This window comes from Esox lucius, chromosome 12 (assembly GCF_011004845.1).
Source record: "Esox lucius isolate fEsoLuc1 chromosome 12, fEsoLuc1.pri, whole genome shotgun sequence".
NCBI classification, from domain to species: domain Eukaryota; kingdom Metazoa; phylum Chordata; class Actinopteri; order Esociformes; family Esocidae; genus Esox; species Esox lucius.
Genome location: NC_047580.1, coordinates 11,459,986 through 11,484,921, shown reverse-complemented (window position 1 = coordinate 11,484,921; position 24,936 = coordinate 11,459,986). Strand labels below are relative to the sequence as shown.

Genomic DNA, 24,936 nt, shown 5'->3' with positions numbered 1-24,936 from the left:
AAGATGTAAGTAACAATCTTAGGCGTCTAATATACTCTAACCCTAATCTGTCTTCTTTTTAATAGAATAATTTTAGTGCGAAAGATCACTTTCATTGGAGGTGGCGACAGATTTTGACCCAAACACTAATGTGACATCTGCTTTGTAGAAGATTTTCGATGTTAAATGGTCTCTTTCAATGCATTGTTCTCAGCAAATTCAGATTTTATTCAATATTACCAATTATATGTTTTGAAGAAGGTATGATTAGCAATCTTTGTGGTCTAAGATAATGGGAACAAAAAACTGAAAAGTCTGTAATTCAAATATCAACTCTAACCCTAAGTACGAATTGATCATTTCCATTCCATTTGAGTACAGATTTCAGCATCCTATTGAAATGTTAAATATCAATTTAGTTTACAATTTGGTGATTAAAACATTTTAAGTTATTGGATGTTAAGAAAAAAAAAATTGTCGGAGTTTAAATATTAGATAGATTCAACATTATTGTCATTGAACACTTACCAGTACAGTACTACAAAATGCAGTTAGCATCTAATCAGAAGTTCAAATAGAAGAGGGCAGAACATTTACAAGACATTGAGTAAAACCTTAGGGATTTAATTAAACTAAATGACCACTAATGTTGATGTGCATTCCTTGTACTGGTGATCATGTATGTTTGTGTGAGACAACGTCTAGCTAAACCCATAGTGTCCTCTTTGTTCAGGGTCCAGTCACATCTGTGTGTGAACCAACGTCCAGCTAAACCCATAGTGTCCTCTTTGTTCAGGGTCCTGTCATGTATGTGTGTGTGTGTGTGTGTGTGAACCAACGTCCAGCTAAACCCATAGTGTCCTCTTTGTTCAGGGTCCTGTCATGTATGTGTGTGTGTGTGTGTGTGTGTGAACCAACGTCCAGCTAAACCCATAGTGTCCTCTTTGTTCAGGGTCCTGTCATGTATGTGTGTGTGTGTGTGTGTGTGTGTGTGAACCAACGTCCAGCTAAACCCATAGTGTCCTCTTTGTTCAGGGTCCTGTCATGTCTGTGTGTGTGTGTGTGTGTGTGTGAACCAACGTCCAGCTAAACCCATAGTGTCCTCTTTGTTCAGGGTCCAGTCACATCTGTGTGTGAACCAACGTCCAGCTAAACCATAGTGTCCTCTTTGTTCAGGGTCCTGTCATGTATGTGTGTGTGTGTTTGAAACAACGTCCAAGCTAAACCCATAGTGTCCTCTTTGTTCAGGGTCCTGTCATGTCTCTGTGTGTGTGAGACAACGTCTAGCTAAACCCATAGTGTCCTCTTTGTTCAGGGTCCAGTCATGTCTGTGTGTGAACCAACGTCCAGCTAAACCCATAGTGTCCTCTTTGTTTAGGGTCCTGTCATGTATGTGTGTGTGTGTGTGTGTGTGTGTGAACCAACGTCCAGCTAAACCCATAGTGTCCTCTTTGTTCAGGGTCCTGTCGTGTGTGTGTGTGTGAACCAACGTCCCGCTAAACCCATAGTGTCCTCTTTGTTCAGGGTCCTGTAACGTCTGTCTGTGTGTGTGTGTGAACCAATGTCTAGCTAAACCCATAGTGTCCTCTTTGTTCAGGGTCCTGTCGTGTGTGTGTGTGTGTGAACCAACGTCCCGCTAAACCCATAGTGTCCTCTTTGTTCAGGGTCCTGTCACGTCTGTGTTTGTGTGAAACAACGTCCAGCTAAACCCATAGTGTCCTCTTTGTTCAGGGTCCTGTCGTGTGTGTGTGTGTGTGTGAACCAACGTCCCGCTAAACCCATAGTGTCCTCTTTGTTCAGGGTCCTGTCGTGTGTGTGTGTGTGTGAACCAACGTCCAGCTAAACCCATAGTGTCCTCTTTGTTCAGGGTCCTGTCACGTCTGTGTTTGTGTGAACCAACGTCCAGCTAAACCCATAGTGTCCTCTTTGTTCAGGGTCCTGTCACATCTGTGGTTTGTGTGAACCAACGTCCACCTAAATCCATAGTGTCCTCTTTGTTCAGGGTCCTGTCACGTCTGTGTTTGTGTGAAACAACGTCCAGCTAAACCCATAGTGTCCTCTTTGTTCAGGGTCCTGTCACGTCTGTGTTTGTGTGAACCAACGTCCAGCTAAACCCATAGTGTCCTCTTTGTTCAGGGTCCTGTCACGTCTGTGTGTGTGTAAACCAACGTCCAGCTAAACCCATAGTGTCCTCTTTGTTCAGGGTCCTGACATGTCTGTGTTTGTGTGTAAGGCAATGTCCAGCCAAACCAGGGAGGTCCCATTAAACCATATTTCTGCTTGTCCCGCCCCGTCCCCATAAGCCTGTGAAATGTCAGGTTGTCACTTTAACATAAACAATTTTTTTTAATGAAAATTTGAAGTGAGATTGTTGTTACTACAATCAAAAACAGTTGTTTGATGTTTCTCTTTAGTCTTTAGGACCATCAGAATCAATAGTCCCCTTAAACCACCAAAGCACCTATTTTTGAAAAATGTCCTTCTAAACCATATAAACCAGTATGTGTGTGTGTGTGTGTGTGTGTGTGTGTGTGTGTGTGTGTGTGTGTGTGTCTGTGTGTGTGTGTGTGTGTGTCTGTATGTGAGAGATTTTTTGCAGTTCTGTGTGCATCTGAGTTCACAATCAATAATTCTGGCTGATTGTGTTAGCCAATGTGCTCCTTTAAGCCAGTTATCTTTCTTTCAATCGTTTCATTTCCACAGATGACGAATTCCCCATTCAAGCTGGTACAGAGCCTTTAAAATAACACCACTTTGTAGGCATAACAAAGTAAATCCAAGTACGAGTCCTGTGGTCCATATAACCGTAAAGAACATGACCATATAAAATGATTAGAAAGACCAAAAGACGGTTGGCTTCCGTTGAGCATAAAGTGTGAGACAGGTTGGGTTGGTTACCTGCTTATATACGAAACCTCTTCCTTTTAGATTTTTGCATTCATTATTCATAGTAATCATTGTAGAATGTTCACACATTGTAGAAAAGAGCAAGAGTGATCGCAGGAGAGGAAGGGGGAAAGAGTGATCGCAGGAGAGGAAGAGGGAAAGTGATCACAGGAGAGGAAGAGGGAAAGAGTGATCGCAGGAGAGGAAGAGGGAAAGAGTGATCGCAGGAGAGGAAGAGGGAAAGAGTGATCGCAGGAGAGGAAGAGGGAAAGAGGGGGCACAGTAGAGGAAGAGGGAAAGAGGGGGCACAGTAGAGGAAGAGGGGGAGGGGGTGCAGTAGAGGAAGAGGGGGAGGGGGCGCAGTAGAGGAAGAGGGGGAGGGGGCGCAGTAGAGGAAGAGGGGGAGGGGGCGCAGTAGAGGAAGAGGGGGAGGGGGCGCAGTAGAGGAAGAGGGAGAGAGGGGCGCAATAGCAGATGAGGGAGAGAGGGGGCGCAGTAGAGGAAGAGGGAGAGAGGGGGCGCAGTAGAGGAAGAGAGGCCTACAAAGAGACGGAGTGAATAAGATCAGGTAAAAAAGACAGGTGGTGTGAGTGTGCACTTTTTCTTTCAAGCGATCATGCAAGTGTGAATGCGCGAGGCCTGTAGTGAGTGTACAAGGGCATGGATGGAAAAAAGCAAAGGAGGGCTGGAAACAAGGAGATGGAGGGGGACGAATTGTAAGATGATATGAAAAATGCGAGCAAGACCGAGGTGGGGGGGCTTGGCTCTAGGTGGGGGGGAACTTGGCAGGAGAACGTTGTGTTTTTGGAGAGCTACAGAGGACAAGGTCTATCAAGGTCTCCCTGTCATGCTCGGAAGGGTTCAGTGGGGAGTTCCTTCAGACGGCGTGTGTGTGGCAGGGATCTAGCCCCGTCTCTAATATGTGATTTGGGATGTGGTCAAACATTGTGGGCCTGTCCGTCTGTCCATTCATCTGTGGTTGTGTGTGTTGCTGGTTGTGGACCGGCTCTGTGTAGACTCTAGGTCCTTTGTCCGTAATTGCACTGGTCACAGTGTGCAGTCCTGAACACCACAACACTGATCAGTGACCTGAGCCCTGCAAGCCAACGTTTAATGATGGATAGAATACCAGAGACACAGGGAGTGAGAGAGAGCGACATAGAGAAAGAAATAAGGCTCTCCTGTATTTAAAGCTTTCTTTCACTCTCTTTCAATCTCTCTCTCTGAAAAATTTCCCTTTTTCTTTGTTTCCCTTTAAAGGGCTTAATTGGAATGTGATTTTTTACACTACCCAAGTTTGTAACAGATAAAAGCATGTTATATATTATATTATAGGCTTATGTTGTTGAAAAGTTAGCAAATAAGCACATTTAGTACGAATGACAAGTAAATATGTGATGAATATCTTAATTCTTTGATTTCACATTGCAATATATCGCTTAACAGTTTATCAGTGTTTGATTTTATTTCACATTATTTATGGGACTATAGAAGGTTAGAAAGTGGATAAAGATTAGTCTTGAGAAGGTTAGAAAGTGCAGCTCCGTTTCCACCTTATTTTCTGGGCTCATACCGCACATATATTAAGCATGACAGACAGACAGACAGAGCCTTTCTCGATAGCAAGCCCATACTTACTTAGTCTTTCTCACCGACTCTCTTTGCCACACTCGCTGTTACACTCTCAGAAACTTGCTAGTCTGCCTGACAGCATGAAGAGCTGTGAATCAACATAAACAACGATTAGATATCGGTCAGCAGCAACAGGGATTAGATATGACAGGCTGCAGTGAGTACCGGCCTCTGCCGGGTAGACTGGGGCTATGTGGCCATTGAATGGCTACGTGCTAACCTCCAAAATGGTCTGTCCAAACTCCTCACGTCCTCAAGGTCATAGTTGATTGGATGAAGGCAGACATGGTTCATTGCTGTTTGATGCATTGAAATGATCAGGCATGGCATCTGTGTCGGTTCCGCTACTATCCTTCAACCCTCAACATGTCTGTGAGCGCTAAGATTCATTTCAGAGGAGTTGGCATCACTACAGAGGATCAAGTGTGTGTATGAGTTTCTGTTTGGTAGCACAGAGGGAAGTCAATGCTACAGTTGAAGTCTGGTGGTGCCCGCAGGATATATACAAACACTGGACGCCTCTCAGCTATTTTCCACCATATGGAGGTATCTGATATACTAGGTTGAATTGGGGACTGGTGGAAAGTGAATTCCATTTGGAATTGGTGCATGCAAACACAAGCTTGTGTACAAACGAATTGCTACACACAGATACATTAGCTTGCTGGTGTCATGCAGTTTAAGCTCACACAAAAGGTTTTCATATCTGCATATTGTTTATGTACCCACACACACACACACACAAACTGCATCCCCAAACACCGATTCAGATCATTCATATTTTATTGGATAGGCAAGGCAATATAATGGTCATAATATTTCCATGTACCGCCGACGTAAGATGAGATCAATGATTGCATGGTCTGCAGTCTTTCATTCAGTTAGACAAGGCTGTTAGTTTCTACCAAGGTGAATGGGGTGGAAATGGTATTGGAGTTACCGATGTAAGATCCCATCTCATGGATTAACACACACACTTACAAAAGCCAGGATGAAATGCCACACGCCCTTAAAAGAAAGGGAGTGTGTAGTGACATGCTGCTGAGAATGGGATATTGCTTGATGGGATTATTCAAGAGATGAAACAAACTGAAATACATCGGGCTAAACCTCCTCTCTGCTGAAAGGCTCATTGTGTTCCACACTATCAGGCTGGCCTTGTGACTCAGAGTGGCTAATGAGTGGCACACACGTGCGTGCACATGAACATACACACACACACACACACAGATTTTAAATTCTCCACAACTCAAATGTCAGATGTTTTTCTAAGTTCTCTTTGTGAGGACACTCGGGGTACAGATTACACCTCCTTTCCCACAGCGTGAGGCTGTCTACAATTTGCTACCTTTGTTTGTCTGCCATTTGAAGGCCATCTAATGCCTGTTAACATGGCCCAGTCTCCTGCATATCAGTTCAGTATTGCAACTTTGCATTGATGCCCAATGCTTTTCTAGCGTAACGTGTGGGGCTGATAGTTGATCAGCTTTTCAGCATAGATGTGCTGTGCATTGCGGTCAAATGTGAGGCCCACTTCCTGTGGCCTTGCCCCAAACTCAGACACACACCTACAGTCACAGAATGTGCCGTAACAACACAAGCGTATGGATATATACACAGCATTGTATGAATCCGTCTTACGTTTTACTTCCAGTTGAGTGTTAACTGAGTCAACAGGGCCTAATGAATGGGGAACAACAGGCAGGGCTCAGTTGATATCACTGGCCATGATAAGGATTGTAGGGTTGGGCATTATCCAGAACTCCATACATCTATTCTGGTATTACAAGGATAGCTGTTTTTTTGCAAATGTAACACACAAATAATTTTTTCTACCAAACGCTGAAAACCTACTAGTTGACACCGGTTAAATCCGCTAGCGTTTCGCTAAACAAAAGGACGATCCAGCTCATCAATTTACTTCATATGATTTTTTTATCTCAAAAGGCTACTCACTCTTGATCCATTTTGAAATTGATGAGCAATACAGTAAGCAAAAAGCTTTGTCTATCAAGCGAGCCAACTATAGCTTGAAAGTTAACAAACGAAATGAATCGCTGAAACCCTGTGCCAGTAACCCTGAGCCACATTTGGCTCATATTAGTCAGTTAACATAACTGACACTTGCTAATAGTTTTAATGTATATTCAAAAACATACAGCCAGTACTTACATGTCATTATTTAACATACCCTGTCAGTAGTTAACATTCCATTTCAGTACTTGACATACTCTGTAGGTTTTTAACATGTAAGTACTTAATTAATCAGTATAACGTGTCCATACTCAAAATACCGTGCCCGTAAAAAAAATACCCTGCCCGTACTGTCAGTACTTAACATACCATAATACAGCTTAACATACCCTGTCAGCACTTAACATACCATAATACTGCTTAACATACCTTGTCGGTACTTAACATACCCTGTCAGTAATTAACATACCATAATACTGCTTAACATACTATATTACTACTTAACATACCCTGTCAGCACTTAGTATAACCTGTCAGTACTTAACATACTCTGTCACTACTTAATATACCATATTAATGCTTAACATACCCTGTCACTACTTAATATACCATATTAATGCTTAACATACCCTGTCACTACTTAATATACCATATTAATGCTTTACATACCCAGTCACTACTTAATATACCATATTAATGCTTAACATACCCTGTCACTACTTAATATACCATATTAATGCTTAACATACCCTGTCACTACTTAATATACCATATTAATGCTTAACATACCCAGTCACTACTTAATATACCATATTAATGCTTTACATACCCTGTCACTACTTAATATACCATATTAATGCTTAACATACCCTGTCACTACTTAATATACCATATTAATGCTTTACATACCCTGTCACTACTTAATATACCATATTAATGCTTAACATACCCAGTCACTACTTAATATACCATATTAATGCTTAACATACCCAGTCACTACTTAATATACCATATTAATGCTTAACATACCCAGTCACTACTTAACATACCCTGTCACTACATAACATACCCTGTCACTACTTAACATACCCTGTCACTACTTAACATATCCTGTCACTACATAACATACCCTGTCACTACTTAACATACCCTGTCACTACATAACATACCCTGTCACTACATAACATACCCTGTCACTACTTAACATACCCTGTCAGTACTAAATATCTATATTTAATGGTTTGCGGGCAAGCCTTAGTGAGACCTGGCTGTTTGATAAGCACAACTGCTTCCATCTGACATTATATGTATTGCATATAGACGGAATATGTTTGTCTGTGAGGTACCTACATTTCTGGACATCGGAGCACTTTGTTATATTTTGTGAGACTTTCAGCTAAAAAGACACTCAAGGGCCAAACATATTAATGAACAATGTTTCTATAAAAAAAATTGCATAATGTATCTTCTAACTGATCTTCTATGATAATCTTAACTTGAAAATATGTTCCATATATAAACGTCTATAAATGTCTTTGAGTAAGAGCATCTTAGAACATGCAAACATGCAAATATGCAAATGTGGTGAACATCCAATCTTCTAAAGCTACTGTAAGTTTTGATACATTATCATCCATCACACCGTTACATATGCTCATCACAAAAGAGCAAAAAGACACTGACATTTAGAAGACAACCCAATTCGTTTAGAGATAACAGTTTGAAAGTTAAACATTTTCAAGATGATCAGATGAAAGCGGCATGTTATAAAAATATTTCCTTAACATTTTCAATCTAATTATTAACACCGGGCCGCGAGTGAGTGAGTGGAAAAGCAAATTCTGTATGTTCAAAAAGGTAGCCATTAAATATATGAAATTCTTATATGAAAATACAGTCAACTCATGCAAACTTTGCAAATGTAAAGCATTAACCTGATTTGGAAAGTGACCTACTTTTTTGCATTTCCCATATGGGCTTGTGAGTTCAGGTTGGCAGTTAGACCACATCCTCTGTCTTTACAATGCACATTCACATCACCTAGATGGAACACAGACCTACACATACTGCAGTCAGTTTAAAACAACCTTACCATTTACTCTTTTCGTGCTCTGTAAAACAAGAAAGCAGTGTTTCTAAATGTCTTTGTGCTGACAGGATAAATAAAGGAATACCTGCCATTTTACTCTTTTACTAATGAATTTGGATTATTCTGCCCCCGTTCAGTTCAGGTATGTGAGACTATGGATCGGGGGAGGTCCTGTCTGAAGGTTAGCAGAAGGCTAAAGAGAAGAGAGACCGCTCTCTGTGTGCCTCTATGCGTGTGTATCCACTTTAGTATTTCCTTATTGACTGTCTGTCACAATGGCCACACTCTGGGGTTTTTCGCTCTGTCACTCCCTCTCCCCTGTACCTCTCTCACATCAGATTAGCATTCTTCTGTAGCATTAGCCCCTTTTGTGTTTGGGGAAAACCCTTAATTCAGTTACCAAGGCATATAATTAATTAGTGCAAGAACATACCAGAGCAGGTAAGACAAGAGAATATGCCTGAAAAGAAATAGAAGGAAGAGAGAGAGGGAGAGATGGGAGGATAGGGAGGGGGATCCCAAGAACTACGGAGTATGACAATTAGCCTGTAGCGCTTGGCTAATTTTAACAAAACATATAGGTGTTTTGTCTTTATAGTTGGTGACATGGTGCAAATGATGACAGTGAGATCTTTTCAGCTGTGTTTTCTCACACTTCATTACAATTAGTTTCAGGTGATTTACAATTATACACAGTCTTCACTTCTCCCTGAACAATTAGAACCATGCAGGATCTTAAACACAAATTGCCAACTAAACTTGTGCAAGTGATTGCCTGTCATTGCTTATAACGTGTCGTGCTTTTGATGTGCTCAAACAATGCTACAGTTTCTTATCATGTTTCTCATGATTGATGAGGTCTCCTAAAGTCTAAAGGTCTCTTACTGATGAATACGGACAGAAATCTACCTCGTTACAGCAAGGTATTGCAAAAGCAGTGTGGAAATATGAAAGATACTAAAGGTTACTTCGCTCTCTCTTTCTCTTCTCTTTGTCTCTCTCGACAGTAAATGAGTACCTGTTCATGGTGCAGGCCACAGGGATCCAAATCAAGCAGAACGTCAGGAACATTGGTGCTCAAGTCCTAGAGCAGGTGGTCCGGGGTGGCTACAGCCTGAACGGAACCGGTAAGACCCAGAACTCACTGCAAACGCCAAGAGGACGTCCTACTTGCCCTACTTTATATTGACCATTAGTGAATAGTTGGAATGGAGTGCGTGTGTATTCAAAGGATTTATAAAAAAAAATGAAAATGCGATGTGATTCAACGGTGCCGTCCTTTGGCGGCGGCTTAGAAGGGTTGTCATGACGCTGAATTTGTTTTCCTCTGGCCTCCAGATTACGCCTACGACTTCAACGTGAGTGAGAGTGATGTACCAGTCACCACCTACCTGCCAGGAGGCTTCACCTACCTTCCGGCGCAGATCTGCCCGGAGAGACTGCCCTCTATGAGTAAGTTCAATGACATGCATGTGGGGACCACAATGCAAACGTGCCAAACACAGAGACACACACACATGGCCTAAACAAATATAAACATTCGAACTGCAACCAGCTTCATGCTATTGTGTAATGTTGTTTCCGTTATCTCCTTATGTTTTTGTAGTATTGCAAACTGACAGTTTATTTCACCATTAAGGATTTCAGCTTCAAGCACTGCTTTCAAAGAGTTCACTTCACAAAGTGGCTTTTGTTGCATCCCTACTGTGTACTGTTGTTCTATTCTGGGAGTCGTTCTCCGTCAGCCTTAAGGAGACGCTAAGTGAAGGACTCACACCTCAGCACCGACATTTCACTTGTCCGAGTGCCTGTATGGTTGAGGGCAGGCCTGTGCTGAGCTGATTAATGATGCGTATAAAATATGCAGTCAACTGAAAGTAACCCGTTTCTCAGCCATTTATGTAATGGACTGCCTAAGTGTTACAGATTCTAGATAACATGCGCTCTTTCTCTCACACACTCAAACCCTCCTTTACCCAATTGGCCCTTCCTCATATCTCTGTCCCCTTTTCTCTCTCTCTCTTTCTCTCTCTCTCTCTCTATCTTGCTCTAACAGAGGGGAGGTTGGAGGTGAATATGAGTGAGATTGCTCTGGAAGAGGTAGAGAGGTTTCTGTTGAACTCTGAGCCTAGCATGTCTCTGGGGGGCCACTGGAAGCCAACAGACTGTGTCCCACACTGGAAGGTGAGTTATTGGGCTGGAGCCACTCCAGAACACAGCACAACAAGCTCCGTTATGCGGTTGTGAGTCATTCAAATTGGACGGGAAAGCACTTTAAGCGCCAGGTCCTACATTTCCCCAGCTGACACGCAGTCGCCCACATTTCCGTTATCTGCATCAGCCACTGAATTCAAACTATGTGTGTGAAGAAAACATGGTTTCTCAAGGAGGCCTGGCTAAAACCAGACAGTTGTTTGACAGGCATAATAAAACCCATAGGAGTCTTCACACTTGAAATAAATTTTTTTGATTTAGCTTAAAAAGAAGACTTACTTCATAGATTGTCATCTATTAATCTAGGTTAAACATTAAATTGGCCCTCCTTCAGTATATTTGTATTCTCTTTCCTCTAATTTCCTCTCTATCCTCTGTTTAATGGGCCCTGTTAAAGCCCTGTTAAAACAATTTGCAAATGTATAATTGCATCCTTCTAGCTTGGTTGTACATGTAAACTGGAATCGACACTATATCTCTGTGTCTTTCCCCATCATCGTCTGTGACAGCCTGTCCAGTGCCATCTCCATGTTGAGGAAGTAAAAATATGCACAATAAACTGGCTGATCCCTATGTGATAACATGACCATCACAAGGGAGCAGCCAAGGTCCAGCTTGGTCAACAGGGTGGATCCACAAACTGGAAGCCACGATGTGAGAACTAAATTAAGAGGATGGCTCACCTTTAGCGGCGATGTTCATGCTCAAACGCGGTTTCACCCAGTTAAGTCCTCTTTGTGGTTGCGGCTTCTTCAATTTAATAATGTTGTCCCCCTCCATGTCCCTAGGTGGCGATACTGGTCCCCTTCCGTAACCGCCATGAGCACTTGCCCATCCTGCTCAGACACCTGGTTCCAACACTACAAAGACAGCGGCTACAGTTTGCTTTTTACGTTGTTGAGCAGGTAAAATACACATCCTGTATATAGTTGCCAAATACATGAACACCATGTTTGTCAAGGGATTCAGAATCAGGAGGTGTTTTATTGCCAAGTAAGTTTCACAACAAACAACAAATTTGTTTTGGCCTGTTGGTGCAAAAACGTATACAAAAGGAAAGGTAAAAACAAATAAGAATAGTGGACTAAGCCTAAAAACAGTAGACTGAGCATTAATACATTCAAAAAAATGTAAGGTGCAAGATTTGTCCAGTTGCGGGTTGTGTGTGTTTGTGAGAAGGGGTTTTAGATTTGTCCAGTTGAGGGTTATGTGTGTGTGTGGGGAAGGGTTATAGATTTGTCCAGTTGAGGGTTGTGTGTGTATGTGGGGAGTCAGCTATATAACACACAGACACAAAACACACACACACACAAGCACACATAGGCAAGCTATTGGCATTATCCAGATTTTATTGTCTAGAAAGGAATTTTGATACCAGAATGGAAATTCTCTCGCAACCTACATTTTCTTGGGGAGAAGGTCTTTGTGTTTACAGTTCAACAAAGGAAGAAATTGGAGTCCCATCTCTGAAAACCAGTGTTTATCGTGACCAAAAAGCTCATGTTTCTATAGCCAATTGTAACTTTACATTCATCCATAAGCTTGAAAGCACTTTCCAGTTTAAGAAATGCCTTTCCCCCTAATCCTGATTTGTCTGGATAATCAATGACTAGAACCCAAAACCAGGACCTGCTGCAGCTGATTATCACAGCATTATATGTGGGCCATGACAAATTCTAGCAGATTAAGGTTCACTAATTTGTCCAACAAAGGATATCCTCATTCCAAGAAGGTGGAATGTTACTCAACTTTAAGACAGATCAACAGAGGAACGCTCCATTTTTGTCAGCAGGCTTGAGGAAATGGAATCGGCTGTATTCATTACAGTGATTGGGAGTGAAAACACCCAATGATCAATGATTGGATGAATCATTGATCTTAATGGGAACTGATGTTCTGTTCATTATATTTTGATTCATTGGATGGATAGGCTATATCCATATGGATGAGTTTTGAAAAGCAAACGCCCAGCTACGCCCCTGGAAGTTAGTCTGGATCTGACCTCTTCTTTGAAAGTCTCTAGAATGAAAACCCACTGACACCGTTTTGATTGGTTGCAGAAACGGTTACATTGTCCCAGAAACACATAGAAAAAACATTTAGGTTATCTTTTTTTATTATTCCTCACTGAACGATCCCAAATGCGCCAGTCACCACCCAGCATTACAGCTGACATACTGCAATCAGGAGTTTTAAAGCTGATCCATTTGGATAGGTTTTGGCAAATCCACTGGCTGAGCATGTGGTGTTATAAGAAGTGAAATCACTTGGCAGGATGTGCTTAGGAGGACATTGTTTTAAAAACACTCCTTTTGACGTCACAGACTTCAGCAACAGCAGTCTCAGAGGGGAAAAAAACATTGCAAGAAAAAAGACCTTTAAATGTTGTCCTTCATCCATTCTATTCAGATGTGACCGCAGAAGTTAGGACTTTTCGTCATTGTGCCTTACCATGAAGGGGAGCGTTCCTGTTTAAGAGTATGAATACAGTACCTCATCAGAACTTGGGGCTTGCTGGATAACCCCCCCCCACCCCTTCTTTCTCACTCCTTCCCTCCACTGTGCCAACCTCCCTTGTTCCAGGTGGGTGATGAGCCCTTTAATAGGGCCATGCTGTTCAACGTGGGCTTCCGGGAAGCTATGAAGGACCTGGACTGGGATTGCCTTGTGTTCCATGACGTAGACCACCTTCTGGAGAATGACCGGAATTACTACGGCTGTGGGGATATGCCTCGTCACTTCGCTGTCAAACTCAACAAGTACTCCTACATGTGAGTTACACACACACACTCACACACTCACATATACAGCGCATAAGAAACATTGTAAATCAGCTTGCTTTGAATCTTGAATGCTGATTGACTGACATGCTTTGGTGACAGGTTTCTAATAGCAATAAGGCATTTCAGGGGTTTGTAGTGTGTTGCCACTCAATGTGCCATGCTTGCTTAATTAGACTGCATACTACCCCAGTGGCCTATCCTGTATCCAGCCTTCAATGCACTATACTGGAAATTCCGGTTTAGGTTTTTCAACTCCCTAGACAAGTTTCTAGTATAGTTTCAGGTTGGGAATATTTGGTAATTGGGTTGGGAAGCTTTTGCTGCCCGTATGGATGGGATGCATAACAAAGGCAAACAACGTACCCTTGAAAGATCTTGACTGTTTAGAGTTGACATTTGTTTGATTCTTTCTGGTGAAACTGTCAAATTACAGAGGTTACTAATATTTGGACATGCTCACAGATATATCACATACAGTATATTATCACTGCCTGTATTATAGCCCATTCATTTTTCTTGGTTATAATTTCAACCAGATAGATTGCATTATCAATGATTTATCTAAATTGCAGCCATAAATCTGTCATAAAAATAAATAACATTTCCTCTGGTAGTATGAATAGCATATTTTAAAGAATTTTGCTAATTCATTTTAAATTAAATGAACCATAGATTAAACCCAGACTTAACTCAACATAGGCTAAAGAGGATACAGTAGTGTTTTTGAGTTTGTAACTATGTGTTTTGTTTGCCTGCTAGGCTTCCATATAATGAGTTCTTTGGTGGTGTTAGTGGTCTAACAGTGGAACAATTCAAAAAGATCAACGGCTTTCCAAATGCATTCTGGGGCTGGGGAGGGGAGGATGACGACCTTTGGAACAGGTGAGGAGAACACCCTCCGCCCATTCACAAACACACCCATACTTATTTTTATCAGTAATAAACACTGTTGTGTACTTACAACATCATTTATGTTATCCTAACCGCTCTCTGCTATATCACACATAGGAACATAGACTTCACAGAGACTGCATACGCATTTTACGTTTTAATATACTCATGGGAACCCTAAACAAATCCCATAACCCCAAGCCTAAACCTAATCACGTCTGAAAATGTATTCTAAACCTAATTACAATCCTTTAACTTAACTTCTAACCCCATTTGTAACATTTAAACTAAACATAACCACTATGTTGAAAATAGTCTTAATCCTTATGCCTTTCTACAATGTCCAATTGCCCTTGTTTTCTGGTCCCTGTGGGAATTTCTGGGAATTTCACCCCAACACCACCCAAACACCTCTGTCATATACCCAACATAACCTGTCTATTCACATAATTGGCCCTAGTCAACTATTATCAGTAGCAAACCCTGCTGTGTCATGATTGCAGATACACGAACAACCTCTGTCCTTCCACACCGCAACCCCTGTGACACTTCAGTGTGGGTGTCACAGTCATTGTGACACACTTGCCTCTGCACGTCCACGCCACGCAGCACTGTTACCCGTCCCCCTCCCTCAGCTCACACAAACACAGTCCGCTCCCACTGCAGCATTCTAAATGTGTGCTGCTGATTTGTTTTTGGCCAGGGTGCAGTACGCCAACTACACGGTCAGTCGGCCCCCGGGAGAGGTGGGCCGCTATATGTCAATTCCACACCACCACCGTGGAGAAGTACAGTTCCTGGGCAGGTTAGTCACACGCACACGCACACGCACACTGCCAGTTATACTTGGGGATTTGGATGAAAAGGCGTTTATGAGCGGAATGTAGCTCAGCCCCATGTGAGCCAGTCACATGACTGAGTCAGAGTTAGTGGCTTTGAGGGATTTCACCGTTTCTCCAAAGGACTTACATGTGACTTGCCTGGGAGCTACACCCTACTTCCTTTGCATTTATGGTTACTTAACATGGTTTGCAACTACTATGGTCAATTAGATATCTAAATTATTTGGCCTTCGTTTGGGATTTACAGTGGATATAAAAAGTCTACAAACCCCTGTTAAAATGCCAGGTTCTTGTGATGTAAAAGAATAAGATAAAGATAAATCATGTCAGAACCTTTTTTTTTTATGTGACTTATAACATGAACAATTCAATTGAAAAGCTACCTGAAATCTTTGAGAAAAAATAAATAAATAATAAATACTCACAATAACCTGGTTGCATAAGTGTGCTCACCCTTAAATTAATACTTTGTTGAAGCACCTTTAGATTTTACTACAGCACTCAGTCTTTTTGGGTAGGAGTCTATTAGCATGGCATATCTGGATGTGGCAATATTTGCCCACTATTCTTTGAGCAGTCTTGCTGAAAGATGAATTCATCTTCAGCTTTCTAACAGATGCCTGGTTTTGTGCAAAAATTGCCTGGTATTTGAAACTGTTCATAATTCCCTCCACCCTGGCTAAGGCCCCAGTTCCAGCTGAAGAAAAACAGCCCTGATGCTGCCACCAACATGCTTGACTGTGTGTATGGTGTTCTTTGGGTGATGTACAGTGTTGTTTTTGTGCCAAACCTACCTTTTGGAATTATGGCCAAAAAGTTCAACCTTGGTTTCATAAGACCATAACACATTTTCCCACGTGCTTTTGGGGGACTTGATGTTTTTCTTTGTAAGAAAAGGCTTCCGTCTTGCCACCCTACCCCATAGCCCATTCATATGAACAATACAGGAGATTGTTGTCACATGTAGCACACAGCACTACACAGTACTAGCCAGATATTCCTGCAGTTCCTTTAATGTTGCTGTAGGCCAGTTTGACCAGTTTTCTTCGACCAGTTTTCTTCTAATCTTTTCATCAATTTTGGAGGGATGTCCTGTTCTTGGTAATGTCTCTGTTTTGCCATATTTTCTCCACTTGATGATGACTGTCTTCACTGTGTTCCATGGTATATCTAATGGTTTGGAAATTCTTTTGTACCCTTCTCCTGACTGATATCTTTCAACAATGAGATCCCTCTGATGCTTTGGAAGCTCTCTGCGGACCATGGCTTGTGCTCTGAGATGCAACTAAGAAAATGTCAGGAAAATCCTACTAGAACAGCTGAACTTTATTTGTGATTAATCAGAGTCACTTTAAATGATGGCAGGTGTGGTATGACTTCTATTTAACATTAGTTTGAATGTGATTGGTTAATTCTGTACACAGCTACATCTTCAGTTATAAGAGGGTGTGCACACTTATCCAACCAGGTTATTGTAAGGTTTTTATTTTTAATTTTTCCCCCTCAAAGATTTCAGTTTGTTTTTCAATTGAATTGTTCATATTATAGGTCACATTAAAAGTGGAAAAAGTTTTGCTATTGATTTTGAGCTTTAGGAACCATACAGACAAATTATTTGAAATTATTGTGAAATGTGCCTTTAATGCTAACGATCTCATGCACATCCACATGTAGTAGTTTACCTGGATTCTGAAGCTAGTTTACCGCTTAACAGAAAAAGCATTAACAAAACTCCTTGTTTCTGACACTCTACTGAGTCTCTGTACATATTTATTTTTTTGTAGCTGCTTCTGTTTGATCTCAAAGTTCCTTTTTGGCACAATAGCAGAATCTGAAAAAACTTGGGAATATGTGTGCTATTTATTTGTAGCATCAATAGTTGGGATCCTACAGACAGTTTTGTGGACATGGTGTTTACCTAATTCTCTTACCCATTTTAAACAACACATTCTACAACAGGTCATATAGGTCAGCACACAACAAATGATTCACTGGCAGATTTGGAGGAGCCTGACAGACACTCTGTAAAGTATTGACCTCATCATCTTTCTGACGGCCCTCTGTCTTCTGTCACCGCAGGTACACACTTCTACGGCGGTCCAAGGAAAGACAAGGTTTGGACGGGCTTAACAATCTCCACTACTCCCCTCTAGTGTCCCGGAGGCTTCTTTACACCAACATATCAGTCAGCCTGAGCAGAAAGCTAGCACCTATAGCGGACTACTACTGACCAGGAAGTTATAGGGGCTGCACGGCCCTCTGGGAAATGAAGTCGCCTGGGACGTCACCCATATCTCACCAGTCACAGCACTGCTTTGTACTTTTTTTGTTTATTTCTGTTGTTTCCAGGTATTTTATTTTTAAGCAAGAAAAGAGCCATACAGAGGGGTACGGAATAGTCAGTCCTTTTGAGGTGTGAGAGAAAGCAGAAGGCCGGACTTGCTTTCTGCCACGGTCTACCCATTCTGACGCTCCTGTCACCGGGCTTCTCCACCTGTCTGTCTCCACCAGCCTTCCACACCATTTTGGCCTTTAGCATTCATTCTTTCATTAGTTCCTTCATCCACTCTTCCACTATGGAGACAAGGGCAAATGTAACAGGGACCTCAAGCAGAACACGTTCCCTCCGTATAGCGTTGTGTTGGGGTGGAGGGCATAGTAGTGTAGTTTACGAGTGTGTATGTGACTGAGTGACTTAGTTTGTACACATGGACGAACTCACACACACACACACACAAAGTTGTTCCGCAGCGTGCTCTGTGTAGGGCATGCCAAACCTACCCAGCATGCACTGCTAGAGACAACATTGCATTCGAAATTGATTGAAGGAGAGAAAGAGTTCAGTATGATGCACACACTAAGTGCATGATATAGAGAATACATATTAACCCAGGTTCACCCACCTGCTGTGGACAATGGTAGAGCATGAGCTTTGTACTGGCTTGAAAGGCAGGCTCATCAGGGACGTCAGTTTATGGACACACAGAGCGCTGTATGCAAACGGACACACCTTTGTCTAAATAAACACATTCCAGGCATGCAGAAACTGCAAACCCCGGACAACAGAATGTGTGGAGGTTTGCATGAGTGTACAGATGCCATATCCTAATTTGAGTCCATTTCACACAACTGGATAAGCATCCTGCAACAACGGGTAATGTGAATTATGTGGACTGTAAATTATTGGCCATGTTTGGCATTTTGTTTTTGTTAGGCAAATCAAGAAAGACATTTTACTAAGTGGAAATTGCAACCTTTAGAAGCCTTTTAAAACATTGAATATGCTACAAGTTGGCACTTCCTGCTGTGCACAAATTGTCCTTTAACAACAAGTTGATCTAATTAAGATACGGCATCTGTAGATGTGTGTGCATTCCCGTTGGGCACACATGCGTCTGAGAGCTAAAGAGGGAAAGCTATGCAAATGGGCGTGTCAGCAACCTGCTTTCACTACTCTAAGGGATTCTCTTAGGCCAGATGTTAACTCCCAAACTGTGAAATCTTGCATTGCTGACCTCATTTCATGCTGTTTAAGCCTACCATTCAGCATACACCTATTTCCTAATACTCCCAATGAGCTATTAAATGATATCAGAATATTATTATTTAAGTTGCAGCCTGGTACTAAAAAATCGGAATGTATTTTTTCTTTTAGGAAACATAACATAGTAAGCCCTATTCACTATGTTGGGCACCACTTTGACCAGAGACACATTTTGTATCATATCTGAATAGGATGTCATCTGAGACATTACCCAACGTTATATTTATTTAGCATTCAATTAACTGGATTCCAATTTAGTCTGTGTTTTGTTGGAGCTCAGCTACACTGAACTGCGATGATCAGAAGCCATTACACACCAGAAGGAGGCGCTATCTTAACAATGTGACGGAAAGTAGCCCTAACTCCGATTGACAGGTTAATACTTCTAGGTATGCATTATGAACTGAACTACAGAAATTATTTAGACAGCTATGCTTTAGCATTAAGCAGCTGCTTTAGCATTTAATAGCTACAAACCTGATACCATCTGTGCAAAATTAAGTGGAGCACATCAGTAATATTGCAATTAGTCAATGTCTGGCTGCAAATGTGAGCAGAGATACCCACAAATATTATAATTTATTTATTTCATAGTGCTTTGAAAGATCAAAAATAGTAATAGTCTTAACAATAATCAACTATGTGGCCATAATGCTTGAAAAATCAGACTGAAATGAAACCATCCTCAAAAAGTACACCACTTAGCACTACTTTAAAGGAACATTAGAAATTATAAAAGTACTAACATGTTTTCTGCTGTTAATGTCTACCTTAAGGGGACACAGGACTGTGTTTACAGCAGCCTCATGTGATGTGTTTCTGACATTGTTTAGATGTTGTGGTAACGCTCAACCCTGTCCCAACCCCATCCTGCTAAACAATGATGACATCACTGATTGGATTTCTCCTCTTACTATGTAACGTTTGTGATTTGAGGAATATTATTCTGATTCTAGAGCTGTACCTAGTGTTTTTTTGCAGCGATTTCATTGGCTTGTCCAGTGATCAGTGTCCTTGCACCACCCATTACATACATTATAAACTGGTTATGAACATCACCGCTATCTTATGAAAGTCCTATTGAATTAAAGCTGTGATATATTATGGCTTTCAGCCAGTGAGCCTCAAGGCAGCATTCAGGAGCCAACCTAGCTGGTTTATAATACGCAATCACCTAAAAAAATTGGATCTGCCTTATTGTTTGACTGATAATGGTGAAAGTTTTAAAAGCAAAGAGTAAATACAACTGACTTAAGCGGCTCCCCAGTGTTTACAGATTTCTATTAACAACTGAACAGTAGTACAGTTATCCGTTTTTAAAATTATTATTATCTTAAGTAGCAGCTTCTATAAAAAAGCAGTTCTGTGTAAGGTTAGCGTAGGTGTATATCAGACATAAGAACATTTTTCTCACATATTATGTTTTAGCCACAAACACAAGATGAGTGAAATATTTTATCTGGGTATGCGCAACAGAATTTAAGGGTCGAAATGTGATTTTCAACAGAAAGTTACTTTAAGTGCTGAGCGAGCAGCTATCTTTAGCCTTTGTGTGTCAGTGTTTGTGTGGGAACAGCCTGAATACTGGCTTTTGTGTGTGGTTGGCATGCTGCTAAATGTTAATTTCTTACACACTAACATGAACTGAGCTTGTATTCATTCCACAAAATATCTTGAGCAATTCCATCACTTTGTCTTTTTCAAACATGACTGCGAGTGCACAAGCGCATATATGGCAACACACCTACCCTGTAATGTTTCCCTGTGCCCTTGTAGTTTCCATACGCAGCTAATTAATTACACACAACATCGCCTTTTTGAAAAACATTGACTTTTTTCAGATTTATTATTTGGGGAAAAAAGCAATGTTAGTGGTTTAATAACCGTTTATTTTCTGTTCCAATTATAATATAATGGAGGCCGGACCTCCTTTTATTTATTTAATCTATTTGGATTACTTCCTTGATTGAGTTGAGGTTGAAACTGTGATGATAGTGATGATTATAAAGATCGTGATACAGTGACTCTGTCGGAGACTTGCTGAAACAGACTTGGTTATAAAGCACTGAAACTTGTTTAGTTAACGTGAGATAGTGAGAGTCCAACATGTGAATTTCTGAATCCCAAATCAACACCCTAGTCCCTCATGTCTCCTACACACCTAGATCTAAAAACATTGTGTCAAGAAACATCTGACAAAGTGTAAGGCAACAACTCTAACATGCATTTTAATGTGCTACTTGGATTGTCTGCCATGTTGCTTACACCTGTCTCTATCCTGTAATATATATTAAAGTGATTAGTGATTAGGGGTCTAGAGGTTGATTTGGTATTTTACATGCTTATTACTCTGCTGAATAGACTCTGTAGAAGGATGAGGCCATTTTGCGTGACAACCACAGGAAGAGGAAGAAGCCAGAGATCTGTATAGTGTCTAGATCCTCGTATCTCTGCGCAATCAATGGGTGCCATTGTTCAGCAGGTGACACGGTTAGGACTGCTTAAAGACTTCTTAAGCCCATAGAAACACATTGGGTTTATTCTGGACAGATATTGGCGAGCGCTCTACCCACATGCTCTGCCTGTTCCTGTCTGGAGATGCCTGATGTCAAATCCTCCCACTAAGCACCCCCCTTATCCTGATCGATAATTATTGGTGCTGATCCTCAAGACCTCCGATTGGTGGAGATGCTACATGCTACCTGGGGGTAACCAATCCAATATGTAGACAGCTTCAGGAGGTACCCCTATTGTATAATGAATCGTATCTCTTTTTAACATTACCCAGCCAGCACGTGTTCATGTACTGTAGCCAATCACATCAGAGGTGCTTGGGGGGAGGAGGGAGAGTGGTCAACATTAGCTGCTAGCTTGTAAGTCTTCTCCTCAGGGCTTTCATTGAAATGGCACAGCCTGTCAATGCCTGGTGTTACCCACATGAGTCATTTTTTATTGTAATTTTATTTTTTGTGAATATATATTATTTTTTTTAGCAGTGATCTGTAACCTGCATATAGTGATTTAAGCTGAGTTCATAGGTCGAAGTATAATTCCCATCTGGAAAAGAATGGTTCAGAGCACTGCTGGAAGACAAGGAATGAAACCCCCAGCAGTGGTGCAGGGCTTGGGTTTTGAATCCCCCTTGCGTCCATTCGAGAACCCCAGCCCACCCTTTTCAGACCTGCAGCCACTGATTATCTTAATTTGCCTTGAACCAGGTTTGCCCAGACCTGGGAAAGCAAGTGAACGTGCAGTATTTCCTGGTGTTTCAGTGGCATTGCTAGGAGTGCTAAAGGACCAGGGACATCTGGGTTGTTGTCTTTACATACCCTGTGTTAATTTGTAGTGAGCCCAGAGCTCAGCATGGGGACATCTCTGTACTGCAAAGGTCCCTGTCATGTCAGGTTCCACCTTCCTAGGCAAACCATGATCTGACCATTCTGATCCATTCTGTGCCAGTCCAAATGAAGGGTCCAGTGCTGGCTCAGCTCTAGGACTGCTAGCCTCTGTTATTATTTTGTCTAGACATAGAGTGTAATAGAGTGGATAAACACAGAGGCTACCAGTCTCAGAGTTAACCACTGACACCCTGACAGACTGGCAAGCCTTAAAATCAACTTTAATTTATTTCAATGTTTTATCACTTTTTATTATTATTTTTTTATAATGAAATATATTTAAATTGAAAAAATACAAAAATAAAATGTGTATCAGATAATATGTCCACTCTGTAAATACTGTCTTGTGTTTTAGAAAAGATAAATAAAGAGGTCTTAAATCACTAGAGTTGCTATCTTTATGAACGAGGGTTTGGGAGTGGTTTCGTTGAAGTGTATCTGGTGCCATGAAACTGCTAAACCTCATCCTTCTTCATAACCACTTTGACTAACTACTTTTTGTAGATAAGGAATATTGGTCCATATGCTTTAGAACCCATCTGAAGTTCCGGTACAGTTTGGTATTCTTAAAGTTTTCCCCTTATCATGCAGTAGAGGACGTTGCACGATATATACTAACAGGTGGGTCCTCCCACTTGTCTTAAGTTATGGGGTAGGGTAAAGGTGTAGCCTATAGTTGGTAGAGAGCACTAGCTATATCAAAAACACCATGTTGTCATGGACTTTTTGCAGGACACGGATTCTAAACCAGGCTCCAACAACTGCAATCATCTCCACATTCTACACCCCCAAAAGGTGTTTTTTATACAGACAAATTAAAAGATGAATAAAAACATGACTATAGCTATCTTATGAATATATCTTCCTCTGATTGTAAGGAGTTTATCTCTGCTTGAATTGAAGCCATCTGAAGCCACTTGTAAAACTTGATGTCGGCCTTACGTGAATCTGTTGGTGTGTTTGCATTAGTATGTTTTGATTATGGAAGATTTCTATGGAGTTTCTTCTCTCTTTTTTTATACCATTGTTGTTATTGTCAAAGTACACCAATAAAATTAACTTCAAAAGATGTTGATGTTGCACTGAAATGATTTGTAGTTTGGCATGAGAGTGAGACTTATTTTAGTGCTCCCATTGAAAGAGAGGAAGGCGGGAGGAGAGGAAACGCTTGTGATATCAGTATTCTAGGGAAACAGATCACATCATGGCTTCTGTTTACGCTACATTTCACTCTCCACGGCTGTTCTACATCAGACTAATGTCTCAAAAAAGGCTTGGCTAGTTTAGGTATGTGTGTGCAGTCAAGACATCATGTTAACAATAGTATGTGAGAGTAAAAGAGAATCTTGAGAGGAAGCCTGTTCAGTTTAGACGTAACGAATCACAGAGCTTAATTTTGCTACTGATATTTAACGTTGGACCTTCAGTGTTTGCATTGGGATGGTAACATCTCCTGAGGCTAGCTCAGAGCAGTCAAATTCATTTGGCCCCATTACATTTTCTGAAACCACTAATTGTCTGAAAACCTAGGCCATGGCGTTTCTGTTGCATGTTCACATCCACCCACTGCATGTTAAAATAAAGTCCTGAGTGCAGTGACGGTCAGTTCTTTTGATGACTTTATCGGTGGTTGAGGGTTTTATCAGCAACATTCTGTGGGATCTCCAGAAACGTGTGTTTGCCTCTCTCTAGCAGATTGTCTTTATCTGAAATCACTGCCAGCAATGAGAGTTGGCCTTCAGCGATGTTTGTACACTATAGGGTATGTTATCAGTGACAACCCCTCACTTCCAGAAACCACAGGAAACGTATGATCTCTGTAATTGCAAACAAAGGTTTCTGTACCAAATTTTAAGGTCTGCTTTTCTGATGTATCAAATACTTATGTCATGCAATAAAATGCAAATGAATTACTTAAAAATCATACAATGTGATTTTCCGGATTTTTGTTTTAGATTCCGTCACTCACAGTTGACTTCATGCTTTGTAAGTGGGAAAACCTGCAAAATCGGAAGTGTATCAAAAATACTTGATCTCCCCACTGTAGGTTTAGGGATATAAATTGGAAAAACACATTTCTAGGTTTGGATTACATCTAAGGTCCCAACAAGCAAAGATAGATGTGTGTCTGTGTCCTTCACTCTCAGTTAATATCCACTGTCTGAAGTATTAGCATCACCCTAAAGCAGTATTTCAGTTTGGAAGGAAATTAAATAATCCCACATAATGCATTATCCATTCGATGTGCTTCAACCCTCACCCATCCTGAGCATGTGTGCCACTATAAAGACCGTTCAGTATGTCATTTTCATTCAGAATTTTTTATTCCTAAATCTCACCCCAAATAAATAACCTAACCCGATACCCTAACCCCTAATCCTAAACCAGTAACATAACTTTAATCTGATACTCTAAACTTCACCTGTAATTCAAACCAGATATATATTTTTTTATTTTATTTTGAAATTCACCCCTAAAAATCGATACAGGGAACAGCAAAATGTACCAACCAGGTCAATGATTCCTTATTTTTCGATCGGAGCAAGGATTCCTCTCAGTATGGTGAAGCCTGTACATGCACACACACATCTGAGTTGTGATCTACAAGTACAGTAATTACAGAGCTGTGCAAATGACCTTACCATCATGGCTATCATCAGCGGTGGTATTAGGATTTGGGGAAACTACTGGCCAGTGTAAGTAC

The 24,936-nt window shown here is 41.1% G+C and overlaps 1 protein-coding gene across 1 annotated transcript in view; it reads left to right on the top strand.

Annotated features, from left to right (window-relative positions):
• b4galt5 (UDP-Gal:betaGlcNAc beta 1,4- galactosyltransferase, polypeptide 5) overlaps positions 1-23,302 on the top strand; it is a 29,250-nt gene extending 5,948 nt beyond the window's left edge. Inside the window, exons 2-9 of the mRNA XM_010875819.3 lie at positions 9,568-9,687; positions 9,899-10,012; positions 10,617-10,744; positions 11,563-11,679; positions 13,358-13,545; positions 14,317-14,439; positions 15,152-15,253; positions 17,370-23,302. Coding sequence (XP_010874121.2) covers positions 9,568-9,687; positions 9,899-10,012; positions 10,617-10,744; positions 11,563-11,679; positions 13,358-13,545; positions 14,317-14,439; positions 15,152-15,253; positions 17,370-17,520 — 1,043 coding nt within the window. The 3' untranslated portion in view covers positions 17,521-23,302. The remainder of the gene's footprint in view (positions 1-9,567; positions 9,688-9,898; positions 10,013-10,616; positions 10,745-11,562; positions 11,680-13,357; positions 13,546-14,316; positions 14,440-15,151; positions 15,254-17,369) is intronic.
• Positions 23,303-24,936: the final 1,634 nt, after the last annotated feature.